This window comes from Chiloscyllium punctatum, chromosome 9 (genome assembly GCF_047496795.1).
Source record: "Chiloscyllium punctatum isolate Juve2018m chromosome 9, sChiPun1.3, whole genome shotgun sequence".
NCBI classification, from domain to species: Eukaryota; Metazoa; Chordata; class Chondrichthyes; order Orectolobiformes; family Hemiscylliidae; genus Chiloscyllium; species Chiloscyllium punctatum.
The window spans coordinates 13943058-13956431 of NC_092747.1; the positions used below are offsets into that span (position 1 = coordinate 13943058).

The 13374-nt window shown below is 41.4% G+C and overlaps 1 protein-coding gene and 1 pseudogene across 1 annotated transcript in view; one reads left to right on the plus strand and one right to left on the minus strand.

Moving 5' to 3' along the window:
• prkx (protein kinase X-linked) overlaps nucleotides 1–13374 on the plus strand; it is a 103589-nt gene that overhangs the window by 57698 nt on the left and 32517 nt on the right. Inside the window, exons 4-5 of the mRNA XM_072576891.1 lie at nucleotides 2010–2129; nucleotides 8001–8096. Coding sequence (XP_072432992.1) covers nucleotides 2010–2129; nucleotides 8001–8096 — 216 coding nt within the window. The remainder of the gene's footprint in view (nucleotides 1–2009; nucleotides 2130–8000; nucleotides 8097–13374) is intronic.
• On the minus strand, nucleotides 8294–11567 carry LOC140481038 (large ribosomal subunit protein eL34-like; annotated as a pseudogene).

Here is a 13374-nt window from a genome sequence, read left to right on the forward strand (position 1 = left end):
AGAAGCCTGTGGATATCAGGTCATTAAGTATATTTAAGACTGGGATAGATAGGTTCTTGAATATCAAAGGGATCAAGGGTTATGGGGAGAAAGCAGGAGAATGGAGTTGAGAAACTTATCAGCCATGATTGAATGGTGGAGCAAACGCGATGGGCTGAATGGCCTAACTTCTGCTCCTGTGTCTTATGGTCTCAGCATTAGGTAAATTATCTTCATCCATGCAGTTTTTCTCATCCTTACTAGTGCTGTCTGTATCCAAGAATCAAATTTTAGATATACAATTTGTACATTGTTGTATAGTATAATATTTTCAGTAATCTGTAAAATGCAGATATTCTATGATTTAATTTGAAGACCTCCCTTTGTCCTGTGCTCTTATTATCTCCTTACACCAGAAGTAGCATGCCACGTCCTTTCACAAACGCTCACTTTGTTTGAGCCCAGTGGAATGGTGACTATTTTATTTTGCACAATGTGGAAAATATTGGCGAAAATTGAGTAATTTGGGGCTGGAGTCAGAGTACAAAAGGGTTTTTGAGGAAGAACAGGTAAAATGATGGTGCAGTAAGCCAAATGGAAGGGTTTGAAGATGAGATCCTGGAGCTATTATGTTTGGAAACAAGGAGACAACATTGTGGTAATGGATGAGCAAAGGTCTATGATGAATAATATTCAGGCAGCTGCACTTTCAACAAGTTTAATTTTGTGAAAGATGGAGGCTAATTGTGGTCATTAATTAAAGTGGTCACTGAAGGCGTCGAGAAAAGTGTTTGTGGTGGAGGAAATTTGATATTAGCAGAAGCTGGCACTATTGAATGGATCAAAAGTGATGTTGACAATGAATGAGTTGATTTTTAAATGATGTTGATTTTTAAAACTTCAATGTTCATTGTGTTGATGTGGATGTCATGATTGTCTATTCCTAACTTGTATTGTGTCACAGGGCAGAAACATTTTCTTTGGACTAGGGTGGAACATGCAATCAGTGACACAAGGAAAGAGAATGTGGTGGGAGCCAAACCAGTTACTTTAGTTTTCCTAGCGTTGGGGAACGTTCTCATTTCAGATAGCCAATCTGACCAAATAAAAGAGGTGGTTGAGGTTGAAAGATAATGGAGAGAATGAGTGAGTTTTCACCTTATACATATATGTTAATCTTTGTCTGTGGATGATGCCACTTCCCTATAAGTGGGTAGAACCCACAATCTGTTTTATTTTGAAGACTCTGGAGATTTGGAAAAGGAAGTGGAGCTTTCCATTATTCAAAGGGGCATGCGGCTTTGTTTGCTGGGTCAGCATTGATTGTCCATCCCTAACTGGCCTGGAGAAGGTGGTGGTGCATTGCCTTCTTGAACCGCAGTATTCCACTTGGCACAGGTATGCCTACATGTTAGAGTAGGAGTTCTAGCATTTTGACTCAGTGGCAGCGAAATAACAGCCATATGCAGTTGGTTCCACTATAAAGTGTGTTTCTTTAACATGGCTAAAGAATTTAGACTAGTATTTTAGAATGCAAGCTTTCCTTAACCTGTGTTGGCTGTAACTCGATTCTGGGCCCATTAATTTAAATGACGTCGCTATTGTGTGAATTTTTTATAAGGCGAGATGGCATGAGAACGGAACTATTGCGTTATGTCAGAACCAACTGTACTTCCAAGTCGGGAGGGTGCATCGCTCGGAAAGGAACTTCCAGGTGGTGTTCCAATGTGTCTGTATCTCCTTGGCCTAGATCGTAGTGGTCATGGGTTTGGAAGGTGCTATCTGAATTGGAATGTATCAGTCTGCCTATGCTGACGTTGAGTCAAAAATGGAAGCATGTCCTATAATGATAAACATGTTATAGCAGTTTTTTACCTTTTGAAGCAATAGGTATGTTATAAAACCAACCCAAGTTGTGGGTAACTTTCTTTCTCATTGACTTTTTTGTTTCATCAGTAAGGGAAGTTTGCTTTGATTTTCTTTTTTAAGAAAATTAATTACAACATTTTCTTTTTTTCCTTTTTTGTTAGAACTTGGACACTCTGTGGAACACCAGAATATCTCGCACCAGAAGTTATACAAAGTAAGGGTCATGGGAGAGCTGTGGACTGGTGGGCATTAGGTGTGCTGATGTTTGAAATGCTTTCTGGGTAAGTATTTCGGAAATTTTAAAAAAATTGATTCCCTCAAGTTGTTCTTGTTGTTAATATTACTCATTTTGATAGCTGTTTCTTGGCAATGCTTACACTTCGAGTTACTGAAAAAGAAGCCTCGCTTGTTTTTAAATAAACTGTTTCCTCTTAAGCCTAGGAAACAAGAGAAACTCTTACCTTTTGAGAAAACTGTTATGCCTTTACTCCAAAAGGCTAACCTCAGTGCACATTATTTGACAACTCACTTGCTAAGTGGGATAGTTATGAATCAATATCTCAAGCCCTCACAGAGCATCTCTACCTCTCGCTAAATGTTAGACCAGTCCAATATGGTACTGATTCACAATGGCCAGGATGTTGACAGATTTAACCCTTGTCTTTGTTTATTTGTCTATTACCACTAAACTAATAGTCTAGGAGTGCTGTAGTTGGCTTTTGTTCTCTAGGCTGGAAGAGGAAAAATTGAGTAGAGCCATTCACTTGATCACTATCCAGTAACACCTGCTGAAAAAAAAGCACAGATGAGAATGTTGGTTAAAGGGAGAGTTTGGCTCTGATTGAATCCATTACTCATTAACCCTGGAATGTGGAACTCTTGATAATTTACAGGGTTATGAGAAAGATGAAGGTCCCAATCATTTTGTTTGAAAATCAAACTTGTTCTAAACTTTAAGCATCTTTTACATCTTTGAAATAGATGGTTTGAAGTCCTTTGGCAAAGTTTGACTATAATGAAAAAAAATTGTTCCAAAAACAGAAATCTGGCTCTATACAAATTCATCCTGTAGTATTAGGAGAGGCTAGATAGACTGGAACATTTTTTTCCCTGGAGAGTAGAAGCTGGAGAGGTGACCTTTATAGATGTTATAAAATCATGAGGTGCACAGATAAGGTGAATAGCAAAGATCTTTTCAGTGAAGAGGGATTTCAAAACTAGGGCGTTTGTTTTTAAGGTGAGAGGAGAAAGATCTAAAAGGGTCCCGAGCAATGTTTTTGCACAACCGTGGTATGTCTATGAAATGAACTGCCAAGGGAAGTGGTAGGTGTAAGTACAGTTACAGCATTTTTAAAAACATCTGGGAAAGTATGTGTATAGGAAACATTTACAGCATTATTGGTCAAACCGAGGCAAATGGGACTAATTTAATTTGGGAAGACTGGTTGGCATGGACGAGTTGGATCGAAGGGTCTGTTTTCTGTGCTGTGCACCTCTATTACACTTGAGATTTCTTTCAATACTTTAGGCTATTAAAGGTATTAATTTAGCAACCCTTGAGCATGTTGATGCAGTTTGGTATACTGTACGTGGACTTTCATAAATGTGTAATTTTTAAAAATGTTTAAGTAACATTGAATGGATCCCTCCCTAAAATCGGCTCGAGTCCATCTGCTGCTGTTGTCCTAATTTGTACCATTTTGATCACCCTTTTAAACCTGATGCGTATCAACTTTTAGTCTGCCTTTGCCTAGAGTTCAAGACACTTTCTTGTTTTTGAATCCATGTATAATTCACTCTTATCTATCTCTATTCCTTTACCTCCATCCTTTGTACTATCTCAGTTCTGACCAATTGCACATCCTCCGGTTTTATAGCTCCAACACTGGTGACAATACCTTCAGTTGGCAAAGCCTTAGCTCTGGGATGTCCACCTTGAATCAGTGTATCATAAGTCTGTGATCAAGTTTTTAGTTACTAGTCCTTGCATCATCCTTTGTGTTTCTCTGTCAGATTCTGTTTTGTATTGCTTACCAAAGTGCTATTTAAAAATGTCTTTGGGTGTTATTGGTATAGTTTATAATCTTGCAACTCATGGTAAGTATTCCTGAAAAATTAATTTACTGAGGAAACATTGGCTATTTTTCATATTCAGTAATTTGATGTTCAATTGCTTGTACTATGTTTTCAAGGGAAACGCTAATAGTTTAACACGTGTGGGTTCAATAAGAAAGCACAAAGGTTGCTTAAGGTTCTGCTTTTTTTTTGTGAATTCCCCTCTCTTTCCCTGTGATGTTGTTCAAAGCTTCATTTGTTTGTTACCAAAGTATAAAATGTACATTTTGTTAGGAAACTTTCCAGACTCCATTCATCAAAATTTCTAATGGTTTGTAAGACTGAAGGTGGAGTATTTATGGCCTGTGAGCTCTTTGGCAGCAAATGTACCAATTGGTAGAGACAAATTATCATTATTTAGTGCTGTGAGACATTTTATTTCTGTAAAAGCCAGTGACTTTTTGAATAGTTTGCAAAAAAACTTTGTTTGAATTGCTGCACATCCGAATTCATTTAAAATATGCATGAATACAGCTTCCTGTCTAGAGTTTATAATTTATACTTGAACTTTCTGGAGAAATAGACATTTTATATTGAGTTGCCAACATAATTCTGACTTTTGCACTGTTTAATCTGCTGAGTCACAGCAAGCATGGAGTCAGCGTTTAAGATTCAAGCATTGTATGCCAGCATATTATTAGTTATCCCTTGTTGCCCTGGAAAGAGTACTCTGGCTTTCTATCTAATTTTGAAGCGTTAAAGATTGTCATCATCAGTGGTCCCTTGCAGACGAGGATGAGTCCCCATGGTGCCTGTACAGACCGATCTGGGAACCATGAGCTATCTTACACTTAGGGCAGGTTGGAGTCATGGGAAGGGGTGGGTGTGGCATTGATGTGGCAGTGCACTCCTTTTGCTTCCTTTTTTTCCTGATATAAAGTCTCAAGATGTTCAATGGCTTTCCGGATGCTCTTCCTCCACTTTGGGCGGTCTTGTGCCTGTGATTCCCAGGTGTTGGTGGGAATGCCTCACTTCACCATTGAGGCGTTGAGAGCAGCACTGAAGTCCTTCCTTGTCCAGCTGGGGCTTGCCTGCCATTTCGGAGCTGGAAGTAAAGCACCTGCTTGGAAAGTCTTGTGTCAGTCATGCGCGTGACATGCCCAGCCATCATAGCCGATCAAGGGTGATCAGTGCCTCGATACTGGAATGTTGGCCTGGTTGAGGACAGTGGTTTTGGTGTGTCTTTCCTCTCAGCGGATTTGCAGGATCTTGAACAGGCAGTGTTGATGGAACTGCTGCAGTTCCATGAGGTGTCTGCTGTACACAGTCCATGTCTCAAAGCCATATAGCAGGATGGAAGCCACCACAGTTCTGTAAACCATAACCTTGGTATTGGATCTGATGTTGTTGTGCTTGGATACCCGTTTGCTCAGGTAACCCAAGTCTGTGCTAGCACGTCTAGGTGGTGATGGATATCTTCATCAATAGCTACTTTGGCTGACAGGATACGTACAAGCTATTGGGAGTGGTCAATTCCTCTAAGCCCCCCCCCCCCCCATCTTCCCGGACCTTGATGATCGAGGATTTGCTCCGAACTCTCAAACCATGTTGATAAAGGATCCTTGTCTTGTGGATGTTCAGAGACCCATGCTCTCCTATGCCTCCGTAAAAATGCTGACAATGGTCTAGAGTACGGCCTCAGATTGTATTTATATAAGCATTATCTCTGCACTGCAGCTCAATGACACTGGTTGGGGAGACTTTGATTTTGACTTGAAGGTGGTAGAGGTTGAATAATTTCCTATACGTTCTGTAAGTTTGTTCCACTTCAGTGGGGAGTTTGTCGGCAGTGAGGTGAAGAAGCATTTGATCAAGCACAGTATTGAGACGATGGCGCAGACCTGGTTGGCACTGGTCCAAACAGGAAATGGGTCAGCATTGGAGCCATTTGTCATTACCACAACTTCAATGTTGTTATGCAGCAGGCAAAGGATGGGGACAAAGTTCATGCTGCACGAAGCGGAAGAGGACATTCCATAATGCTTCCCAATTGATAGGTTAAGGATTATCTACTTTGTAGAACATAAATAGATTGTTTGATGATGCTGTCACTTTAAAAAGGTTATTTTGTCCATTTTTGTCCAAGAGAGTCTTAAAGGCAGAGATGCCAAATAATCTACTTCAATAATGGCAGGGGAGTGGCCAGTTCTCCCACTTCAGGTTTTTCTAGTTTGGTTTAGTTGTAGCAGAGAAGTTGCTGCAATCCAGAAAAAAAAGGTTCCAGGTTTCAGCAGATGGTTCCTAACTGTTTTCTCACTAAAATCCCTCTAGTCTGTAAGAACTGCCTTTTGCTGAGGACTGTGTTTGTGGGATGTTACGGGAATTGGAACAGCTCTTTAGTTAAGTTGCTATGTCGCGTTGGTTGGATTTTCAAATAATTAAGTTATTCTAAATTCTGTTTTCTTTTGTTCGTGTAGTATTTAAATAAATTCTGTTTTGCTTAAAGCTGAGTGGTTTGACCAGCTGCATCACACCTGGAATATCAACTTCACATCTACTTTTAAAATAAGAAAACGTTAGGGTCCAAGCTACCTTCCCAATGTTTTGACAGGGCATTGCCTGGTCCGTAACAATTGACTAAGGGCATAACGCTTGTTTCCATGAAGGACATGGGATCATTTGGACTTTTATAACTTTTACTGATGCCATCTTTCTCAATGTGTATTTCTTAAACTGATTCCTTATACTCAATGTGTCCTGGTACAACTTGAACTTGCATTCTTTAGATTATTAGTAATACTTGCACCACCATAAGATGTTTGTAGTGAATTGAAATGGCACCTACATTATAGAAGATATGTAACACCGATGAGCCTATTTGGACTAAAACACAGCAGTTTACCAACTATTTTATGACTGAAATGTTAAACCAAGGCTTGTCTGCCTTGGCCAAATATAAGATATCCCATGCATATGAGCCAATATACCCCGCTCATAATTTTGAGATGCCAATGTTGGGCTGGGGTGTACAAAGTTAAAACTCTCACAATGCTAGGTTATAGTCTAACAGGTTTAATTGGAAGCACTAGCTTTCGGAGCGCTGCTCCTTCTTCAAGTGGTTGTGGAGTATAAGATTGTAAGACACAGAATTTATGGTAAAAGTTGAGTGTGATGTAACTGGCATTATACCTTGAAAAAGATATGGACTGTTTAAGTCTCTCATCTGTTACAATAACCATGTTGGTTTCAGTTCTTTCATACATAATACATTATTGAATGTAATACACGTCACCAAAATGATGGAAAATCAAGAACGAGAAGACACAGAATTAAGGTGAATAGCAAAAAATACAAAGGGAATATAAAGGAAAACTTTGTTTTAAAACAGTTTATTAAGTCTGGAATGGACTGCCTGAAGATGTGGTTGAGCCAGGTTGTTACAGTTTTAAAAAGGATTGGGATTATTATCTGAAGAGGAAAACATTGCAGAGCTGTAAGGAAAAGACAGCAGAGTAGAACTAGATTAATTTCTCCTGCAGAGACTTGGCACAGGGCGAATGGCATCATTTTTTGCTTAGATAGTTCTAGGATATTCTGTTTGAACCCAATGTCAATTTGACCTGTCAAAGCATACATCAGATGACTAAAGTGTTTTCACTTCTTGATACACATATTGCTACAACTTTTGTAAATTAACTCTGTATAACTTCAAAATTTATTGACAATTTGCATTGTGGCCTTCTCAATCCAAAGTGCAGTGCCAGATTTACTAAACCTATTTCTGCCTTTTGACTTTGTTGGCACACAAATGGGAAGAAGAGACCTTGCTTCCAAATAGTAAATACATAGTCTGTTAACCTTGGCAATGTTGCCAATAACCAGTATGAGAATAGTGATAAATTTTCATGAAACAGCCGATTATTTAATACAGGAGTTTTCTTGTGCAATGGGAAGAAAAATGGTGAGATGTAAAACAAATTGCTGTCTTGCCATCCACTTGGTTGTTCTGCTGCTGAAGACTTCATTGTATCAATTAGGAAACAAAAAAAAATTGGAGAAAGTTTCTTTTAATCCACTCTGCATGAATTATTTTACAGTTACCCACCATTTTTCGATGACAACCCTTTTGGCATTTACCAAAAGATTCTTGCTGGAAAATTGGACTTCCCAAGACATCTGGATTTCTATGTGAAGTAAGTTTACGTAAACCCCTCAGTGATTGCAGTATTATAAATTAATTATGTATCCGGCAGGTATTCTTGGATCATACAACAATTTTTTTTTTCCAGAGTTTCACCTCCAATATTCTGTCTGGAAGCTTATTTTGTGCATTAATTACTCTGTGAAGGACAATTTCCTCACCTCAATTCTGCATTATCTGTTTGTGACTTTAAGCATTATTTTGTGTTGTTCTGTTATCAGAACGCCGCTTGCAGGTCTTAGTTGAAGAGTGAGTGATATTTTTGCTATTATTACTGTGCACATTTATAGTGGCAAAATTTGCTATGTCAGTTTTCCAGCAAGACCTGCAAGTTAAAAATAAAAAAAAGGTCATGGGAACTTAAGTGGTGAACTTAACTGTGCTCACCTTTACTGGCTCCTCTATGTCTTTCTGGTACCTGTCATTGGCCTGTTGAGTTCATAACCTACTAGTACATCGTTATTGGTAGGACACCCTAAGGTTTTCAATCCAAGTTGTACAGCTGAGCTAAACTTTGACTCGTGCTGGAACAACTTAATTAATTATTTGAACAGTGTTTCATTATTATTTAGAAACTGGACCTGAAGTTTTAACTCTAATTTCACTTCACGGATGCTGCCAGACCTGCTGAGTTTTTCCAGCAATTTCCGTTTTTGTTAAATTCTTACTTTCCTTGTTAAGGGGAAATTGAAAATTGTGAATTATTGATGCACTAACTGATGTATCTCTACTAACTAATGCTCTGGAAGCACGCTTTATGTAGATACTTTCTAATCAATGCTTTCAGAGATGTTATAACTACATCTGGAGTAGGTAGGACTTAAGCACACACCTCCTGGCTCAGAGATACACTATCACTGTGCCACAAGAGCACTGGAACCCTATGTTTTTTCCATATATAGACGTATTCTTACGCAACTGAACAGCTTTCTCACCACTTAAGTTCCTATGACCTTTTTTTAATTTTTAACTAGTGCGTCTGAATATATTTTCTAATCAATGTGTTTGGAGAAGTGTCTTGAACCCAGACCACCTGGCTCAGAGGTCGGAATCGTAACACTGCACCCACAAGAGTTCTTCGGGTCTGCTTTGTGATATTTTCGAAACAATCTGTTCAGAGATATTATGACACGCCTCTGAAGCAGTTGAGACATGAACTGGGCTTCCTGGCTCATAGGTAGGGATATTACTGCTATGCTGGATTAGACTGGTGCTGGACAAGCGCAGTAGTTCAGGCAGCATCCGAGGAGCAGGAAAATCGGCGTTTCGGGCAAAAGCCCTTCATCAGGAATACAGGCAGAGTGCCTGAAGGATGGAGAGAGAAATGAGAGGAGGCTAGGGGTGGAGAGAAAGTAGCATAGAGTACAATAGGTGAGTGGGGGTGGGAATGAAGGTGATAGTTCAGAGAGGAGGGTGGAGCGTATAGGTGGAAAGGAAGATAGGCTGGTAGGACAAGTCATGGGGACAGTGCTGAGCTGGAAGTTTGGAGCTGGGGTGAGGTGGGGGAAGGGGAAATGAGGAAACTGGTGAGGTCCACATTGATGTCCTGGGGTTGAAGTGTTCCGAGGCGGAAGATGAGGCGTTCTTCCTCCAGGCGTCGGGTGGTGAGGGAGCAGCAATAAAGGAGACCCAGTACCTCTGTGTCCTCAGCTGACTGGGAGGGGGAGTTGAAATGTTGGGCCATAGCGTGGTGTGGTAGATTGGTGCGGGTGTCCCAGAGATGCTCCCTAAAGCGCTCTGCTAGGAGGCGCCCTGTCTCCCCAATGTAGAGGAGACTGCATCGGGAGCAATGGATACAATAAATGATATTGGTGGATGTGCAGGTAAAACTTTGATTGATGTGGCAGGCTCCTTTGGGGCCTTGGATGGAAGTAAGGGAGGTGGTGTGGGCAGGTTTTGCAATTCCTGCGGTGGGGAGGGAAATATATACCTAGTGGTGGGGACCGTTTGGAGGTGGCGGAAATGTCGGCGGATGATTTGGTTTATGCAAAAGTTGGTAGCATGGAAGGTGAGCACTGGGGTGGGAGGGGGTTCTGTCCTTATTACAGTTGGAGGGGTAGGATCTGAGGGCGGAGGTGAAGGATGTGGACGAGATGCATTGGAGGGCATCTTTAACCACGTGGGAAGGGAAATTGCGGTCTCTAAAGAAGGCTATCTGGTGTGTTCTGTGGTGTGTTCTGCGTGTTCCACCACCTCCCCACCCCTTTCCTCCTTCCGCAAAGACCGTTCCCTCCGTGACTACCTGGTCAGGTTCACCCCTCCCCGCCCCTTCCTGTCCTGGCACCTTCCCCTGCCACCGCAGGAATCGCAAAACCTGCGCCCACACCACCTCCCTCACCTCCATCCAAGGCCGCAAAGGAACCTTCCACATCCATCAAAGTTTTACGTGCACAAGTACCAATATCATTTATTGTATCCGTTGCTCCTGATGCGGTCTCCTCTACATTGGGGAGACTGGACGCCCCCTAGATGAGCGCTTTAGGGAACATCTCTGGGACACCTGCACCAATCAACCACACTGCCCTGTGGCCCAACATTTCAACTTCCCCCTCCCACTCTGCCGAGGACACAGAGGTCCTGGGCCTCCTTCACCGCTGGTCCCTCACCACCCGCGCCTGGACGAAGAACGCCTCCTCTTTCGCCTCGGAACACTTCAACCCCAGGGCATCAATGTGGACTTCACCAGTTTCCTCATTTCCCCTTCCCCCATCTCAGCCCAGTTCCAAACTCCCAGCTCAGCACTGTCCCATGACTTGTCCGACCAGCCTATCTTCCTTTCCACCTATCCACCCCACCCTCCTCCCTGACCTATCACCTTCATCCCCACCCCATTCACCTATTGTACTCTATGCTACTTTCTCCTCGCCCCCACCCTCCTCTCATTTATCTCTCCACCCTTCAGGCACTCTGCCTGTATTCCTGATGAAGGCTCTTTACCCGAAACGTCGATTTTCCTGCTCCTTGATTGTTGCCTGAACTGCTGTGCTTTTCCAGCACCACTCGAATCCAGAATCTGGTTTCCAGCACCTGCTGTTATTGTTTTTACCTCTATTACTGCTGTGCCACAAGACTCCCCTGGGTTTGCTTTGTTTTGTTTCCAATTAGTTTTTTTATTTTCATGTTTATACAAACTAGATAGTTTGATTTCTGGCTTTGTGCCTAGAACTTTGGCACTTTCATCACTATCTTCTGTTTCTCAATAAGGAATGCATGCATAATTCTGTCATGTACACACTTCGCTCGACTGATGTGCTTCTTGGTCTTTAACAATCTAATTCGGACCATAGGTTGAACAGCCTGAATACTGCAAAGTCTTCCAGGACAGATGCCACATGCAGAGTTTGGTATTTTGTTTATAATCTTGGTGTACAGGAATACACTGCAGTTCCCAGCTGTATGAGAGTCTTCTGTTGGAGGGGGTGTTGTAGGCCAACCTATGGCGATATGACAAGCATTGACCCATCTTTTGGACTTGGCATCTGGCTTCACCGGAAAAAGAAAAAATTTCAAGCTGGTGTGTTTCATCTGGTTGTACTTATTTTAATCAGCCTGCTCAGTGGTATTATTGCACATCTCTGGAACAGTTGGGGTTTGAACCCGGGTTTCCTGGATCAGAGGTAGGGACACTATCACTGTGTCCCTGCATCTGCTTTAAAAAGAAAAGGATCACATGGTGAGTTCCATCTGGGCAGGTCATTACCTGTAACAAAGGGAACTTGTACTTAACGAGTTCCATAGTGAGATTAATTAGTGATACCCCCTGCGAGGCCAATAGGGCATCAAGTCCCTTTCCCTCTGAATTAAAGGGGGTCCACCTCATTCCTGTGATGATGGGGCACCCTGTGTCGCTTTGCCCGTTGCGTCATTCCTGTTACTTTCTAGGTCTGCTCAAGTGGTGTAGATTCTGGATTAGTGGTGCTGGAAGAGCACAGCAGTTCAGGCAGCATTCAAGGAGCAGCAAAATCGACGGTTCGGGCAAAAGGGGCTTTCCAGCACCTACTGTCATTGTTTTTACCTCAAGTGGTGTAGAGTAAGTCTCTTTTGTGAAGACCATTGAAAGGTCACTGTAAGATGCTGGCTCTCAGTGGTATGTCTGTTGAAATAATCACCTCTGTGGAGGGTTCCTGCTGGAGGTAGTCAACATGCTTTTTTTTTTCTGCAATCCTCTCCCCAGTTTACTATATAACAAACTTTGGACTAGTTGCAACAACCTATATATCTAGGGTTTTCAAGGGTATTTATATCAAAATAGTCTCTGTGCCTGAAGCTGACTGTCTACAGAAATCTAATTAAATTCGCAGAGTATAATACACTAAAGCTACTGCAAATTGAAATTATTACTATTATTATACAAATATATATGTGTATGTGTAATTATAATTACTTAAAGGGTTTTAGCGAAGGTTGGTTGAGCTTTCCCCTTCCATTCAGTTTTACAAAGCAAATGTTAAATTAGCTTGGTAAAGGACTTTCATCCAAGCTTCCCTTATCTTTTAATGTCTCAATGCCTTCATTCCTTCGTTGCTTCTCACTAATGTGATGATGCTGTTCCTTTAACAACATAACCATGTTGCCCTTGGTTTTTCTTTCAGAGGAGTCATAAACGCAGAATGCCGAGAGGTCTGGCTTAGATGGGTTTTAGGGCAACTTGATTATAGCTAACAGGTACTGCCTCTGGAAAAAAGGCTTTCAAGTTTAACAAAAACGCTTGTACAATGAAGTTCTCCCAGCCCAGCTTTACTCTGGTCTGGCTATTCAGAGAAAGCAGTCAGTCAGTTTTGAGGCTGCTGGTCAAAGAAACAGCTAAATAGAAGAAGGTGTTCCATACTCTCTCTCTGACATCTCTCCTGTAAGACCCTGTGTTTCATTTTACATTTTTTGCCAAGGAGTGTTAATGGGCATTATGTAGGAATTTGGAACATCATCATTAAGTTGAAATGGTCTTTTCGGTTTTTTTGGATAGTTGAAGTTATTCTGTATTCTGTTCTTTTGTTTGTGTTTCATTAGGTAATCTTGCAAAAAATCCTGTTTTTGAAACTAAGTGGTTGGGCCAGCTGTATCCCTCCGGGAATATCCTCATTACACCTGCTTAAAACAACTGGCAAAGATAGAGTCTGGGCTACTTCCTTGAAATGGTTTGAGGGGGTCTGGCCTGATCCATAGCAATACGGTGAAGGCCACAATTCTGCCTGTCTAAACTACTGCCTCCGTTATCATTTCTTTTCAACCATCTTTTGTCTGCTAAAAATCTCACAGCCATTTTATGTTAA